General features: G+C 49.3%; 1 protein-coding gene across 1 annotated transcript in view; it reads right to left on the reverse strand.

Annotated features, from left to right (window-relative positions):
• The window catches only part of CACNA2D2 (calcium channel, voltage-dependent, alpha 2/delta subunit 2), a 207649-nt gene that overhangs the window by 133712 nt on the left and 58811 nt on the right, over positions 1–15126 (reverse strand). The window contains exon 2 of the mRNA XM_009891300.1: positions 9567–9683. Coding sequence (XP_009889602.1) covers positions 9567–9683 — 117 coding nt within the window. The remainder of the gene's footprint in view (positions 1–9566; positions 9684–15126) is intronic.

Raw genomic sequence — 15126 nt, forward strand, 5'->3', positions numbered from 1 at the left:
AGATATTTTACACATTGTTGTAGTGTCACTCAAACATTTAATGGACATCAGCTGCTCCAGGAATATATAATAGCTCCTTCCTATATGGTAGGGCTGGATGCTGATGGGTTTCAGGCCCACGCCATTAAAGCTGCTAGTAGATTCAAAGCGAAGCTACGCGCAACAGAAAGCACGGTCCCCACTGGACACCATAGTACAAGACAGCGCGCTGGCGTGCCGGTTCGCGTGTAATGGCACAGCACCACTTGCCCAGAGACCAGCTAAACACTTACTACACGAGCCATCGTCACCCCAGCTCCCGCTCTTCACCTGCGGCTATCCCCGCGGTTCCAGGCACCGGGCTCTCGCGCAGAGACCTACCGAGACAAACTGTGCCAAAGCCGATTTGCGTTTCGTGGGCTGCAGAAAAGAGACTTGCCAAATCCACTTTTTTAGGAAAAGAAGGCGGGTTTTGAAGAGAGCTTTTAAGACAAAAAAGCTTCGTGCAAGTCCATTAACCTGCAGGACCAAGCCTCCACCCCCTCAATCATTAGTCTTTAACTTCGCTACTTGTCCATAAACAGAGCTATACAAATAATTGATTTTTAGTTCAACTAGGGGATGAAACCCTTAAAAAAGATAATCTTCGTTCTACCTGAATTGAATTCAAAATGATTCAGTTTTTCTTCCCAGGTAAATTATTCCCATTCAATACAAGAGCCTTCCATCCCAGATGATGCATTTCAAATATTCAGAGGAAAAAAAACATGAAACGAGAATAAATTGGGGGGAGCATTTTCTGCCCAAGACCTCGGGCTTCAGAGAGCTCCTCAAGGATGCACAGCAGCACGGAGGGCAGGGGCCGAACTCCCACGGACTGAAAGCAGATCCGTAAGCCCCGAGGTACACATTCCCTGCAAAGCTACAGGCAACCCTGGGGCAATAAAGATCCTCCCCTCGCCCTCTCCCACCACACACAGATTATGAAGCCATAGCACAGAAGCGATTCTAGCTACCAAACTGCCATGGAAATGCATTTTCTCACGCCAAAACTAACCAAGGAAATTCAAATAAATCCCTTGTTCAGTGACATGGTTTCTTTTATTTAGCTATCATTGCAAATATTCCTTCCCAACCATGTTTAAAGGTTGTTTTATAAAGAATTAAATGGCAATTCTCTTCCCTAGCACCAATTCCCTCGGAGACCCCCTCTTCTATTGCATCACTCACCATTTTTATATCTCTATCCATGTAGATAGACCAGTAAGACTTGCTCATCTTCTTTTATCCTTTCAACCATCCCCAAACGCATCCCCTTAGTGCACAGAATAAGGCAGCCCCACCAGGCCTCGGGAGATCGAGAGGGTAAGGACCAGGCCGATGCATCTGAGCTTTGAGACAGCCAAGAACTGCTGCAAATCCCTTGACAACACTAATGGCTTTAGTTACCTCCACCTCTGCTAAAAGCACTGCTCCCGCGCTAGAGAAACCAGGAAAAACTGAAAAACAACACACAAACTGCTGTCAAATACACAACGCAGTTTTAGGAAGGGAAGTAAAACACCCTTTTAAGGACTATTTCATCCTTCTCTTTGCTTGGTCTCAGCGGTCTCTGGGTTCCTCACGCGGCAGGGTGCAGAGCATAGAAAGGCAAGGCATGTACAGCAATTAAACTCTCAAAGAAAGGTTAGTTCCCGTTACAGGAAGTTCGTAGTCTTCCTCCCTGTGCGTGCAAAGCAGCCCGGCAGCACTCGGAGAGCAGGCACCAGGGCAAGCTTTGCTCAGGCTAAAATCTCCCAGCGCTGCTGCATGACCTGAGAGCATGAACCTCAGCCCTGGATGCAACGCAGGGACAGGCAGCACACCGCAGCTCCCCTCCACATGCCTGCCTCAGAGATGAGTGTAGCACAGAGCCACTGCCAAAGGGAAGATGCTTTGGGGCAGGGAGGAATCCATAAGCATAAAAATCCATCCCCGGGCAAAGGCATCAGGTACAGAGCTAAGTGGTACAGACCTGGAACGTGAGAAGCGGAGTAAGTTCGCCTCCTGGTTGACAGCTAGCTGCCAGGGCAGGGGACCAGAGGGATGTCTCAGTTTTTGTGAAGGGGAAAGTCAGGGAAATATTTATTTGCACAGGGAAAGTAAGAAAACTCCACTCTGGGTTGGAGAGCTGTACTAAGAGACATGCGAGCTCATTCGCAGAATTGGTTTTGCCTCCTCTTTTACTCCAGGCCCTGGGAGGGCATTCCAAAAAAAACCCGAAGAGGTTTCTTCTCTGAACTGCAACCATCCAAACTTCTTAAAGCAAATACCCAGAAACAACAGCCTTAATCTGCTGTTGGACAAAGGATTCTTCATTTGCTCTTTGCCAACAGCCAGACAAGCCCACGGTGCCTGAAGGTTGACAGCACAGGTACGGGGCTAGAGACCTGCTATGGAGACTTACCAAATATTTTAACGGGTCAGGACCACTGCTTTTGACTCCCCCAATCCATGACCCCAGATGCACTTGCAATACCGAGTCCGTACCTTGCAGGGGTGACCCCAAAGGGGATCATCCCAGGAGCCCTTCAATCTCCAGCAGTGGTCGGTAGCAGTAGGAGCCCCCGTGCCCCCGCACACCTCCGCAGCCGCGGCGCGCACCGAGCAGCTGCCCAAGTTGTAAAACCCATCGGGCTGGGCTGCTGCCAAGCCTTCAGGGGAGAAGAAAGGGAAACGTTCAACATAATCTGCATGAAAGTGCAGGAAGCCCTAAATCGTGTTAGCGCTATTAAGAAAGCCGGTTACATTGCTCGGCAAACTGGCCCAATACAGTTTTGATAGACTTGTTACAAACATCTGATTGTCCCCGATTAGATTAGACAATAAACCCCCATCCTGGTGTGCGGGCATTGTTCGGCTCCCCTCTGCAATCTGTAAATTAGAATTCCAGACCTGGGAGATTGGATTCAAATTGGATTACTGGAGCAGGTCCAGCGCAAGAACAATCGTGAGGCAGGAGAAGACTCACACACATAAATGAATAAATAAATAAATAAATACACGGGGATCTTCAGTCAAGATTTGATTAGGAGCGAATTAAAAATAGAATTAAAAACAAAAGCCACCAACCAGCAATTAGCAAAGAAGCAGGAAGAGGAATGGATTTGTCACTATGAATTAACGGAGCGCAGAGATCATACCTTTAAACGTTTTGTACTTGAGCACGCGCAAGGTTGATGTTGGTTGTGGTCCTTCCTCCATGAACACAAGAGCTCCTGTCTGTAGCCGTGTGGCTGGAATGGGGCAGGCGTGCACGGGGCAATGGAGCCCCACATCACACCAAAACCACAGGCTGCATCTGAGCTCACCTGAACTATGTTTATTTCCTCCTTCCTCCCCCATTTTGCTGCGTAGGTGAGACAGGTAACCTGTCCCTTAGCTTGGACACCGGTGTGTGCCCAAGCAGGCCAGGGTGTGACCACTGGTGGCCTTCTGGCATGCCCAGAAGTCTCCCACAAGATAAAACTCAGGGCTGTATCACACTGCAGTAGAAAACCCACCAGGGCCACGTGTGCAGCACCACGTGCTGCCACCCAACCCGAACCCCTGATGCACTGCAGCTCAGGAGGGTCTCTCTCCTGGCCTGGGACCCCTCTACTTAAACACACCAACGACTTGGCCAACGAGCGCCTGGAAGAACTTGCTTCAGACAGCTCAGCAGGGCAGTGAGATGGCAATGGGACCCAGCACTGCCAGCAGTGGAGGACAAAGCCAGTACTGCTGAATGCTGACACCCTTTCGCTGCCTACCCTGAAGACCAGATGCCACCAAGACCAGGGAAAAGAAAGCCTCCATGCCTGCACTGCCGATTTCCGACCAGCCCGCGCTGCGACAGAGGTCAGCATCTCTGCCGCCGAGAGAGGAGGGAGTGGGGAGATGCTCTGAACTGGGCTGAGAGATGCTTTGCTGCATGCCAATTTTTGCAGCTCTTTAGACAAGTAAAACCTTTTATTGTCCCTATCAGGGAGCAGAAGAGCTGATAAAGACTCCGTTCACCACATACCTGCAAGGGAAATCTCAGGGCTATCAGAATTGTTAAAGGGATAAACCTGTCCAATTAAATCCCCTCTGCACTCTTGATATATGCTTGTGCCAGACGTAAATGGAGCTTGGAACTTGTCCCAGCTGAACAGTAATGCACTGAGCATTCAACTGGGACTAAAAGCACAACCGGCCTGAGCTCCTACCTCCCCCGACGCCCTCGCTGACCAGCTCTTGCCCCTGAGAGCCAGCTTGGTAAGTACTTCATGGTAACGCACCAGACTCCCGCCTCGCCCTCCATCAGAGGATCCTAAAACACGGCCAAGTACTAACTGCACTGTCACATCAGAAGGAATATGCAAGGAAAAAATGCCAGTTACGTGGGAAAACCCAAAACCAAAGGGGGTGGGGTGGAAATCAGAGACAAAACTGAGAAATTTGCTTAAGGCAGTAAGAAAACCCAAGGCTTACTCATCTCCAGATCAACCATCATTGCCATGCACCAAATCCCAGCTCTTCCAGCCACCTTCCCTTAGGATCCGAGGCAAAGACGGGAACACCCCAAATTCCTGGAGTGACGTTCATCTAGGCTTTGTAGCCACAAGAAACACAGCCCCTGCAGTATGCTTTCAAAACACAGAAAATCCCCAGTCTTGTCCTTTGTATTCATTTTTCTGCCAAAAGAAAACATCTAATGCCAAGTGTAGATTTTCCTGCTCTTGTTACAGGAATATATGAAAGTCTTCAGTGAAATATATTGTGAGCTCCTACACCTTGGCTGAAGGAATAGGAGCCTTGAACCCTCCTACCAAACCCCTCCTTTCCCCCAAACGCTCATCCCACACTGGAGCTAAATACACAGCAACAAAAATACGCAGTTTAACTCCACAACAACAGAAAAAACAAACCCCACAAACTTTTCTCTTAACTACCGGTAAGTGCTGTTAGTTCTGTCATCACCAGAGTCATGCAAGGTGTACCAAAACTACTACATATACACACACCTATGTAAAATACACACACACACATATATAAAATACACATAAATTCTGAGACATGAAATGCTACTTTGCTGCACTTCTACTGAATGCATCGTAGCCAACACTGCACACAGCTGAGGTCCATCAGAAATATACCAAACTTCACCTTAATTTTGCTGGTAACGTACAATATGGAAAACTAAAACAGCTCTTTGGGAAAAAATACCCGCCCGACCATGCCACCAGCATCCCATGGGGGCAATGCTCGTACACCTTCATACCATGTTTTATGGATAGAGAGGTCTCTCTTTAGAGATGGGGGAAGACCACTGGCACAGACAGCAGTTTTCAGGCCCGTCACGGTGTATGCATAGCTCACTTCAGGGCATAACCCACTCAGTAAACTGTGGGATGTGCCGCTCGCAGGAGGCAAAGCAAATTGTCTGTGGTTAAATATGTGAAGGATGAAGCAGTCAGCATGCAAAAGCAGCTTTCGTGAGTGCTGTATAAAAAGTAGAAACAAGCCTAAAACATAACCTAGGATCTAAAATTTCCATCTCAGCTTCCACCTCCATCAAATCACAATTCCCTTCTCCCCCAGTCTGCAGAGCTCCAGGAAAGGATAGATTCAGAGGCATCGCTCACACACTTCACCTAGTATTATAAACGAGAACTGGGGTGTCCATAGACCTGAAGGAGAGGGGAGAGTACTCTCCTAGATCCTGCACCACAAGCAATGACCTCCTCCTGTTCCCCCACCATGTCTTTACTGCAGAGATGCTTTTGTGGCAATAGAAGAATTTCCTGAGGCATTGGGCTTGCGCAGCAGAAGTGATGCAGCAACCCCTCAGCCTCTTGCACTGATGCTTTCCAAAGCCTTTCATCACCTCAGCAGCCCCCCCCCCCCCCTCTCGCTTTGATCCACGCTGTTTGGCCTTGCCAGCACAGGTGAGGAAGCGGGGCTGGGCTGCTGAGATCTCCTCGGTGGCCACAAGCAGCAGACAGGGCTGGGGCATCCAGGGAAGGAAGGAGCAGCCCAGGTCTGCAGGCACGGCACGGAGTGGGAACAGCAAACAGCACAGGGAAGGAACGAAGAGATGGCCTTGTGTTCTGGGGACATGGGAGAAGGCAAGGGGCTGGACTTCATGGCAAGGGACGCTCTTTCCAGTGCCTTTTATCTTTGCTGCTTCCTTTGCTTTCTACAGAGAACTGTCTCATCTTCACCAACCTCACCAAACACAGCCACTGAGACTTGAGAGGAAGGGAAGGTCTCACCACTCCTGCCAGGATCCTGTTCCTCCTAGACAGGCTACACTGAGAGAAGAAAAGAAAGGGGAAGAGAGAAAAATGCCCCTCAGGTTTGGGAATCCAGAGCAGGCAGCTGTCCCATGCCCACCCCCAGTGATGGCTTTGCCCCAGCTCGCTCAGCGGTCCACCAGCAGCAAAGTCCAATGGCTCATCTCCTGACCAAGCTTTCAAAGAAGCCCCAGCCTGTAGGTACACATCTCTCTCGGCACATACGAAGGCAAGGAGGGATCCAAACACACTGAGAGACTAAAGGAGAGATAGGAAACTTAAGTGGAAAAAAAAAAACCACCAAAAAAACCAAAAAAAACCCCAGTGGCAAAAGAATCTCTTTGGCAAACAAGCAACCTGTTGAATCCCACTCTCAGATGATGTGGATCCATGATCCAGCCAGCTGTCATTCCCAGCACAAGGAAACCACAACAGTGATTTGCAGTCATTTGCCAACCTGCCACCTTCTTCCTTTCCACACGTGAAAGGAGATGTCTTTCTTAGCCCTAACAAGGGCAAGCTCATGAGCGTGGACAAGAGCAGCCCCTTAAACTTCTACCCAGTCAGGAACACAGTGACTGTTTCCATACAGCCCACCTGTAGCGAGATCCCTGGAACTTCCCCACAATGCAATACGCTGCATAAATTTAAAATCATCTCCTTAAGGAGTTACTTCACCTTAGAGATATCTTTTACTTCATTTCAAAGGAGAGTAGCTGTCCTTTTGGTATTGAAGACCATCGCTTCTACCTCCCCCTCCAGCTAAAGCTTGGGAATAAAAGGAAGCTGGAACTACAGCGCCCAAAGGAGGCTGTGAGGGCAGGCTTGAAGCAACGAAATCGTCGTGGAGAAAGGAGATTGGAGGATGCTGGGGGAAAAGGGCAGTAAGTGGTGATAAAATTCCATGTCAAATAGAGGCCACTGCATGGAACACGGGGTAGAAGTGCCCCAGGAGCCAGCTGTAGATGCTCTTCTCTAGTGCCAGCTGGAACAGGTGGGTATTGCAAAAAGATCTTCCTAGGAATTTTTCTGTCCCATGATGAGACTGTCATCAGATATGATGGTCTGGAACAAAAAGGGAGGGAGAGCATCCAAATAACCAGCCCCTTGTAGATGACTGTTATTTTAGGAAGCAATTACTCTCTTTGCTACACACCCCTGGCTCCGGCGCTCCTCCGAAAATCACGTGTGAAATCCCAGTGTCCTCCTAGTGCCAGACCCACACCACAGCGTTGCACCACGGCTCTCAGGGCCAGACAGCCCAGTTTGGCTTCCTAGTGCTTGATTTCTGCTTCTTAGAAATGCAACACACAAGGTAAGAAACTATGTATTATTGATAAGTGCTCTGTATGCAGTTTAACTTTAATAAAGACACATTAACATTTTCACTTGGAAACAGAGGAAAACAGGCTCTTTGATGGCTGTGACTGAATCACCGCCTAATCGGAACAGCACTCTTGAAGTGTGCGTCCATCACGCGTGCCCAAAGGCTAGCTACCACCCTCCTACAAAGCTTCACCAAAGCACAGACAATATCCCTTCTCGCTCCTGCAGCAAAGGGAACAGGAGGCATCTTTTCAGCAGAGTGAGTACATGAGCGACGTGGCAGTTCATACTTCAAGGAGAGGATCCATTTCTCCCTTCTCACCTGTCCTCGCTGATACACGGATTCCCACCTGACTCAGATGCTGAAAAATGTATTTCAAGAAGTCATCGTCACTCTTGTGAGTCATGAGAGAAGGGGATGAAATGACTCCAGGAGAGATGATTCAATTAAGGGGAGAGTTGAGACAGAAGAAAACACAGGCTGGAAAGTGGAAGAAGCTGTGAGAGCCCCACTGCTTTGAAAGAGCTTAGCGCAACATGGAAGAAATTCAGAGGATCCAATTTCTCCTTCTCCCAGCAACTTCCCCATTTCCAGATTTTGTTGTCAGTACCGCCAATCCAAGATGCCAAGAATTCACATGCAAGCTGGTGTAAGAGACTGCTCCATCCAGCAACTGCGCTCTGAATGAGTCCTCCTGAAGGGACTAATCCAGGTCAACGGATCATTGTTTCCACTACAATAAAACAACACCAAGTGCTCTTATCTAACCAGTGCTGCCAGAATCACTCCTCTGCCTCAGGTCCAGTATCAGGCAAGCCCTCAACAGCGCACTAACCAGTCCTGCCCAAAAACCCAACAAAAAGAAAGTCAAACTGGAAGACGAACAAGGTTATTTGTACTATGGGGACAGGTCATTTCCAAACTCTCGCTGCCTTAGTTACACCTCAGTTATTGCAACACCTTTTCCCCCACCATGCTACTTTTTCCTGTGCTGATCAGGTTGAGGGGTGACCAAGTCTTTTTGGCTATAGTCCCTCTGCAGACACAAAAGCTATGGTACCCGCTCCAAGCCTTCCCCTTGTCTAGCGCCCCACAAAAGTGCTTCTGGTCAATCAAGCTGCAATGCATGCCAGATGTCCATCGCACAGCTTCATCCTGCTCACTACAGTCAGGTATTTGAGAAGATGCTACAGCTTCTGCAAGTGAAACTCTAACGTGGCTCCCATACCCCTCTGCAGCAGAGGGGGTATCTCCATCTCTCCAGGAAGGCAGTTACTTGTCTCTGCCCTGGTAGCAGAGAACGCTGTAGCAGAGCACAGCCCCACTGCCGTCTCGTTACAGCCACCACTGGGTTTTACTGGCCGGCACCATGAGCTGGTTACCTCGCTCCACTACAGATAAAATGAATTCATATTAAAAGGAGTGCTACAAAATGGGACAATAGATTGGAAATGTACGAGGGCAACTCACACACGCAGTCAATCACAGGATTCAAGTGCCAGGCACCAGCACAAACATTTCAGTGCATCATCTCCTAAACAGGAAAAAAAACCCCTACTTGTCTGAAATGCTTCCATGAGCTATTGCAGAGACACCGCAGTACCTCTGCTCCTGCTCACCACACCACCAGTCAAATGACTGGGCCAAAGTTGCTGCCAGGCTTTTGCTGTCACTTGTATTCTTGTGACAGCACCTTCAGGTGTTCACATGATGGTGGGAGGAGATAAAAAGCAAGAAGATACCTCACTTCTACCTCAAGTAGATCCTCACGTGATACATTCTTGCCTCACACCCCAGATACACTCCATATGAACCTGTGCAACTGCAGGATGCAGTTCCCAGAAAAGGCCACACAACCATAGAAATTACTTTGAAGCTGAGCTCGTAATGCTACGCCAGCACCAATCCTCTTTTTTAAACCAAACGTAACAAAGGATCACGCCACAGGCCCATCACCTTACCTTTAAAGCACGGACTTTCTTGGCCAAGAGGCTCTCAATGTCTCCTGCAACCTTCTCCACTAATTTCCTGGGCACATTCTCCTTGACTTCAAACAGGTTTCTATTCTCATTGTAGATCTAAGAAGAGAAACAAGAGAAAGAAAGACAGTCAATATTAGAGAGAAGTACAGTAGTCTTCCCACAGAAAAGCTGATCCTCTAACACAGAAGAATTTTAGCAATGTGGATTAGGTAACAATATCAGCTTTTGAAATGAGGGGAACGAGGGAAGAAAGACTTTACAACCAGGAAAAAAAAGTAATAATGCATTCGACCTGCTGCTCACACCTCACAACTTTATAGTTGCCTGCCTTCGTGCTTGCAGGCTATGAGCATCCCCAGCTCACTCAAAGGCTGAGGTCCCCACCACACTGCCCATCCCCCCACCACTGTGAAGCCAAACCGGCAGCACAGGCAGAGCCACCATGCTTCCTCCTGCGCCCATCTTCATCCAAACACACCCCCTAAAGCCCACTGACCACTCACATGTCCCCTCCCCAAGACCACTTGCTGGGTTTTGCCAACACAAGCCCAACCATGTGCCCGCCCCAACCCCTGTGCACTGCCCGGAGGCTTCCTTAGGTGCGGAGCCCGGCAGTATGGGCACAGGCAGCAGTGGGTACCAGGAATGGGAGCAAGGGGCTCACATGAAGTAGGATAAAACCTCACCTCTAAGCAAGCCATAATAAAGCGGCACCCTCAGGAAATCAAGATTTCTACAACCAGTCCAGAACTCGGTCAGGCTATGGTGGGGAGGGGAAGGGACTGGGGGGGGTGGGGGGGAAGAGGCACGGATCTGTACTGGGATTATCCTGAAGACCAGATGCAATTACCTGGATTTGAATGTTTGCGCCCAAAGCGTGCAGCTGTGACCCATGGGCATGCCCTTCCAAGCCACACCACACTACTGCAGAGGACAACGCCAGCCCCAGGGGACGTGCTGTTGGCATCAGCACTGCCCCAGCAAGGAAGGTTCGGTCCCACCACAAGACTTGGCAACCACCAAGCCTTCAGTCACCTCCTCAGATCGTTTTCTGACTTGTTAACTCTGCCTGTCTGCAAACTCAGGTGGAACCAACGCAGGGTAAAAGAAAATACCTTTCTACAATCATCTGAGATAAGGAAATAGAAATATCCTCACACCTTATCTATTCTTAAGTAAGATACACGAAGAAAACGACACAGCAAATGGGATTCTGCTTCGCTCTGAATCCTCGGGCTACTTGCAAATACCTGCAATTCCAGACATGAAGACATCCAGCAGCAGAAAACCCTCCAAGGAGAGCTGGACCTCCCCAAGGAGGTAGCTGACTCCATGTTTAACAAACTGTGATTTCCATGCTAAGCATGTCTGGCACCTTCCCGAGCTTGCATGATCCTTGGGAGCTGAATCATTGCTTCCCACGGGACTGAAAACCCTCTTTGCTGGAGCTTCATTAGAGGTGAAATGCTCTGCCTGTCACTGCTGGTTTGTTGCAGACCTGACCATTATGAGAAAGGAAGAGACCAGGTGGTGCAGAAACCATTTCTCATGAAACATCTGCCTGCCTCTGCCCCGATCTGCCCTGGGTCTCAGAGCAGCACCCAAACACAAACAGTAAAAACCACTTCCACAAGTCAAACACATACCTCAGATCCCCCCCACATTTCATCCCACACCGGCAGCATGAAGGCAGGACTAAGGAGAGGCTTGGCTAGAGATACCCACCAGGCTGATGCCACCATAACTGTTTCTCTTGGTGGAACCAGCAAAAATAAAGGCACGAGCAGGCAGGTGCCCAGGATCTGGACAGCAGCACATTACGCAGCTCAAGAACAGGATGAGACCCTCCTGATATATCAGGAAACTACATACTCCACCCTTTTTCTTTTCCAGATGTTAAGGAGCAGAAAGCAAAGGCGGTCACTGAAAGGTAGCTGGCCATGAACTCCAGAGCCTGAGCAGAGACAGCCTCCCCTTCCCTTTCGTGGTTAAGCAAAGCGATTTCTGAGGTTGAAGCCACAGGAGTACACTCAGAGACGAAGCAAAAGGCTGCTCTTTTGGCTTTGCATGGTTCCTCCAGACCTACGGGGTTAATCTTCTGGCTTCAACTTTGCTTTCTGCAGCTCTCCTGGGATCCCTGCTCTGCCCGAGCTCCTCCTTTGTTCCATGCCACCAGGAAATTCTGGACAGCACGCCTCTCCCGGCAGCCTTGTGCCCACATATATCGTTACTCCATCCTAGCTCTACTCCAGGCAACTGGGGTTTGGGGTTTTTTTTGTTTGTTTGTTTGTTTTTCCCCCCAAAAAAGCCCCAAAGGATTTAGGTAACCTGTCCTGGCTGCCAGGATGGTAACCCACCCTGCCTCTGTCAGTGGGGTGGCACACAAAAGGCTCAGACCTGCTCATTTCTGAAGCTTCTGAAGAAAACAGCATTTCTGTGAATTCTCCTGGTTACTGACCTGCAAGAGTACAGCCTGTGAGCAGAGATGCAGCGAGCCAAACATCTGCCATCCTTATCCAACTCCGCAGCCCCTAAGAAACACGTGGAGCATGGCTCCAGCGCCCTCCCCGAGGCTCTGCTCTCGCAGGCTCCAAAACCCACCAGTCTTCAAGGAAGGGCAACTCCAAGCATTAAGTTTTCAGCCAACCTGGTGCCAAAACATTTTGGTCCCCAAACCACCCATACTTCACACACCAATTCAGCAACTCCTGTCTTATTGTAGGTGATCATTATGCGAGTGCAGTGACTCCAAAGAGGATGCCTTAGATGAACACATTTTAGAGGCATCCTCGGACTCCAGCAGAAATGATTTCTAGGTGTTCTTCACATCAGAGCTCCATTACACCCCAAGCTTCAGACCAAAAAGCATGTATTGCCAACAGCAAAACATCCTGTGCTAGAGAAAAACGTCTCACATCAGAACAGAAAGGGTTAAAGTGAGGAATGCAAGCAATATTCTCTCATACTCTTTTTTTTTTTTCCCCTTTGGTAAGTACCAGCATAGCAAAATAATGTGTTTGGAAGACGCGCACTACCTCCAGCTGAGCAGCGGCAATTAGGAAAGCAAAGAGGAGCAATCTTCAAGGAGAAGGCTTTGGGTAAGGAGGGCGTCCTGACATTACTATTTTCCTGTTATGAAACAGAAAATTGGCTCCTATTGGTTATGGACAGAAACGGTGCCTGTCCACAAGGGAGGAAAAAAACAGAAAAAGAAACCAGGAGATGTTCCTCCAGCCCTCTCTGCAGCTGCAGAGCTCCGCAGTCTTCTTGGCTGAACAGTTCATCGGCATTAATTAGAACAATCCAGCATGAATTAACAGTGACCATACGAGCACAAGAACGTACCAGACAGGCAGGGGAATGAATGGTAGTGCTCCAGGCAATTAAGATAGCTTCGAGCTCTCCATTGTAGCATTTTGCTACGGGTTGTTCAGAACTTGTCCACATTTCACTTATCTAAGGTGACATTTCCCATATTGGGTTTTTCCTTGAGTTGAATTGGAGGGCGAATTTTCTGGCCAAAGACATCCCAAACATTCCTCAGCAATGGCAAAAGCCCTTAGTTTTGTCCAGATTATAAAGCCATTCTCATTGAAATTCTCCTGCGCTGCAGTGCTCTGGGACCTGGGTTTGAAATTTGTAACAGCGGTGACCTCCGAGTCAAGAAACCGCTGCTTCTGATTCCATGGAGGTACACTCATACCCCGCCGTACCGGCACCCTCGGGGAGAAGGAGGGTACAGGATGTACACTCTTGGTAGACTGTGTTTTACTTTGCAACCCCTTCGTGAACGCACCCCATCCCCTCACAGCCTGCACGTCCCCCCAACAGGCAGGGCGAGTGGGTGGCAACGCAGGAACACGAGAGTGAAGCCCAATCCCGCAATGCTCCAGCCATGCTGAGACAAGTAACAATGCCCCTGGCATAGCCCTGCTCAACCTGGTTGGCAAACTTGAAGTTACTGGACAGAAGAGGGGCTGCAAAGAGCCCCCGAATGACCTACGGAGGTACCAGCCCTCGGGCAGCACAGAGGAGGCAGCTGTTCTGTTCAGGGCATGGGGGATCGAGACCAAATTATAAACTGCAAATCTCAATAAAAGGTTTGGGAAGGGCTGAAGCTGGATGCAGTAGCCAGAAGATCCAGGCATGACAGTGGTATGAAGAATCCAGTAGTGGATACTGAGAGTGAACCGGAAAGCGGCAAGAGCAGGGGGAAACATTATCACAGGCAAAATAACAGAAAATACTGAGTAGAAATTAAAAAAAAAAAAATTAAAAATGGTTCCGGGGTGGGGGGAATCAAACAGCTCGAGACAACCTGCAATATGAAAAATTTAATCCCAAATACTGCTAAGCATAGTGCAACTATAAACAGCTGAGAAGATGATCTAAACCAGCAGAGAAGTGCTAAGTAGCCTTACTAAAAAGCAGAGCTGGTAACACAACCAATTGCCAATACACGTTCACAGCAGCAACTGTATAACCGAAGAGGCAGATCTGACATTGCCACAGAACATCCATTCTCTAAATTCACTTGTTTGCCTTGCTCCTAATGCACAACAAATGATGCTCATCTCTGCTATTAACTCCCTCTGTGCCTATACATCCAGGGGGCTGTCAGGGTTCAGAGAAAGCATTTACCACTCCCCAATTCCTCATGAGCGCATCCAGCACCACGCAACTGGGCGGCCTGAGACTGAACAGAAATGGGTGCAGAAATACTCCCACGAGTGCCAAAGTCACTACTTGATGATCTGCCAGAAGAGGACCCAGCACCTTCCTGTGGGTCGAGGTACCGGATGATAAAACACGAAGGAAGATAACAAACTCCGGGGGAGCTCCCTGTATAACACCATTGGCACGTGTGCCTTTGGGCACCAGTAGAAAGTAACAACTGTCTCCTCAGCCCCAGCCTCTCTGTCTCCCGCGGGTGCTGGCCTCCCTGCGCAGCGGCAGGGCCAGTCTCCAGCCTCCTTGCCCAGGACAAGAGGGAGGACACTGACGGGAGGGCTGGGATGGTGGGGTACTCATGCGATCTAAACCAGACTCCTTCTCCTTCCCTCTCCCCCCCCAGCTCCATTTCACATCCCCCAAGAAGCAGCCTTTCCCCAAAAGCAAGCTGTCAGAGGGGCAGCACGCTGCTCCGCTTGCACAGCAGCATCTTCAAGACTGCTTTCTCCACCTCGCTTAAAAACAGCGGCGACAACCACCAAGAAGCTGAACCCTAACACGACAGCTGGTGACCCCAGCAGCTCTCAGCATCACTGGTCCAGGATACAGGCTGTACCCACAGCTCAAGCCCCAGCTGGGGTTTGCTGGGGACCAAGCACTGCACCCTACTGGGAGAGGCTGTGGCATTCTGGCTCCTGCTGGAAAGGCATTTGGTCTGGGTAACAGTCATCTTCCAGAAATTATTTCTTCCCCCCTCCTGTAGAAATCTAATACACCTGGTTTGGACAGCTGCAGTCCAAACACCCGCGTTTAATCACAGTGCAAACCTGGCATGTTTGCAAAAGAGCAAAGTACTACGCGCAGCGAC

Source organism: Charadrius vociferus, unplaced genomic scaffold (genome assembly GCF_000708025.1).
Source record: "Charadrius vociferus isolate BGI_N301 unplaced genomic scaffold, ASM70802v2 scaffold758, whole genome shotgun sequence".
In the NCBI taxonomy this organism is placed as follows: domain Eukaryota; kingdom Metazoa; phylum Chordata; class Aves; order Charadriiformes; family Charadriidae; genus Charadrius; species Charadrius vociferus.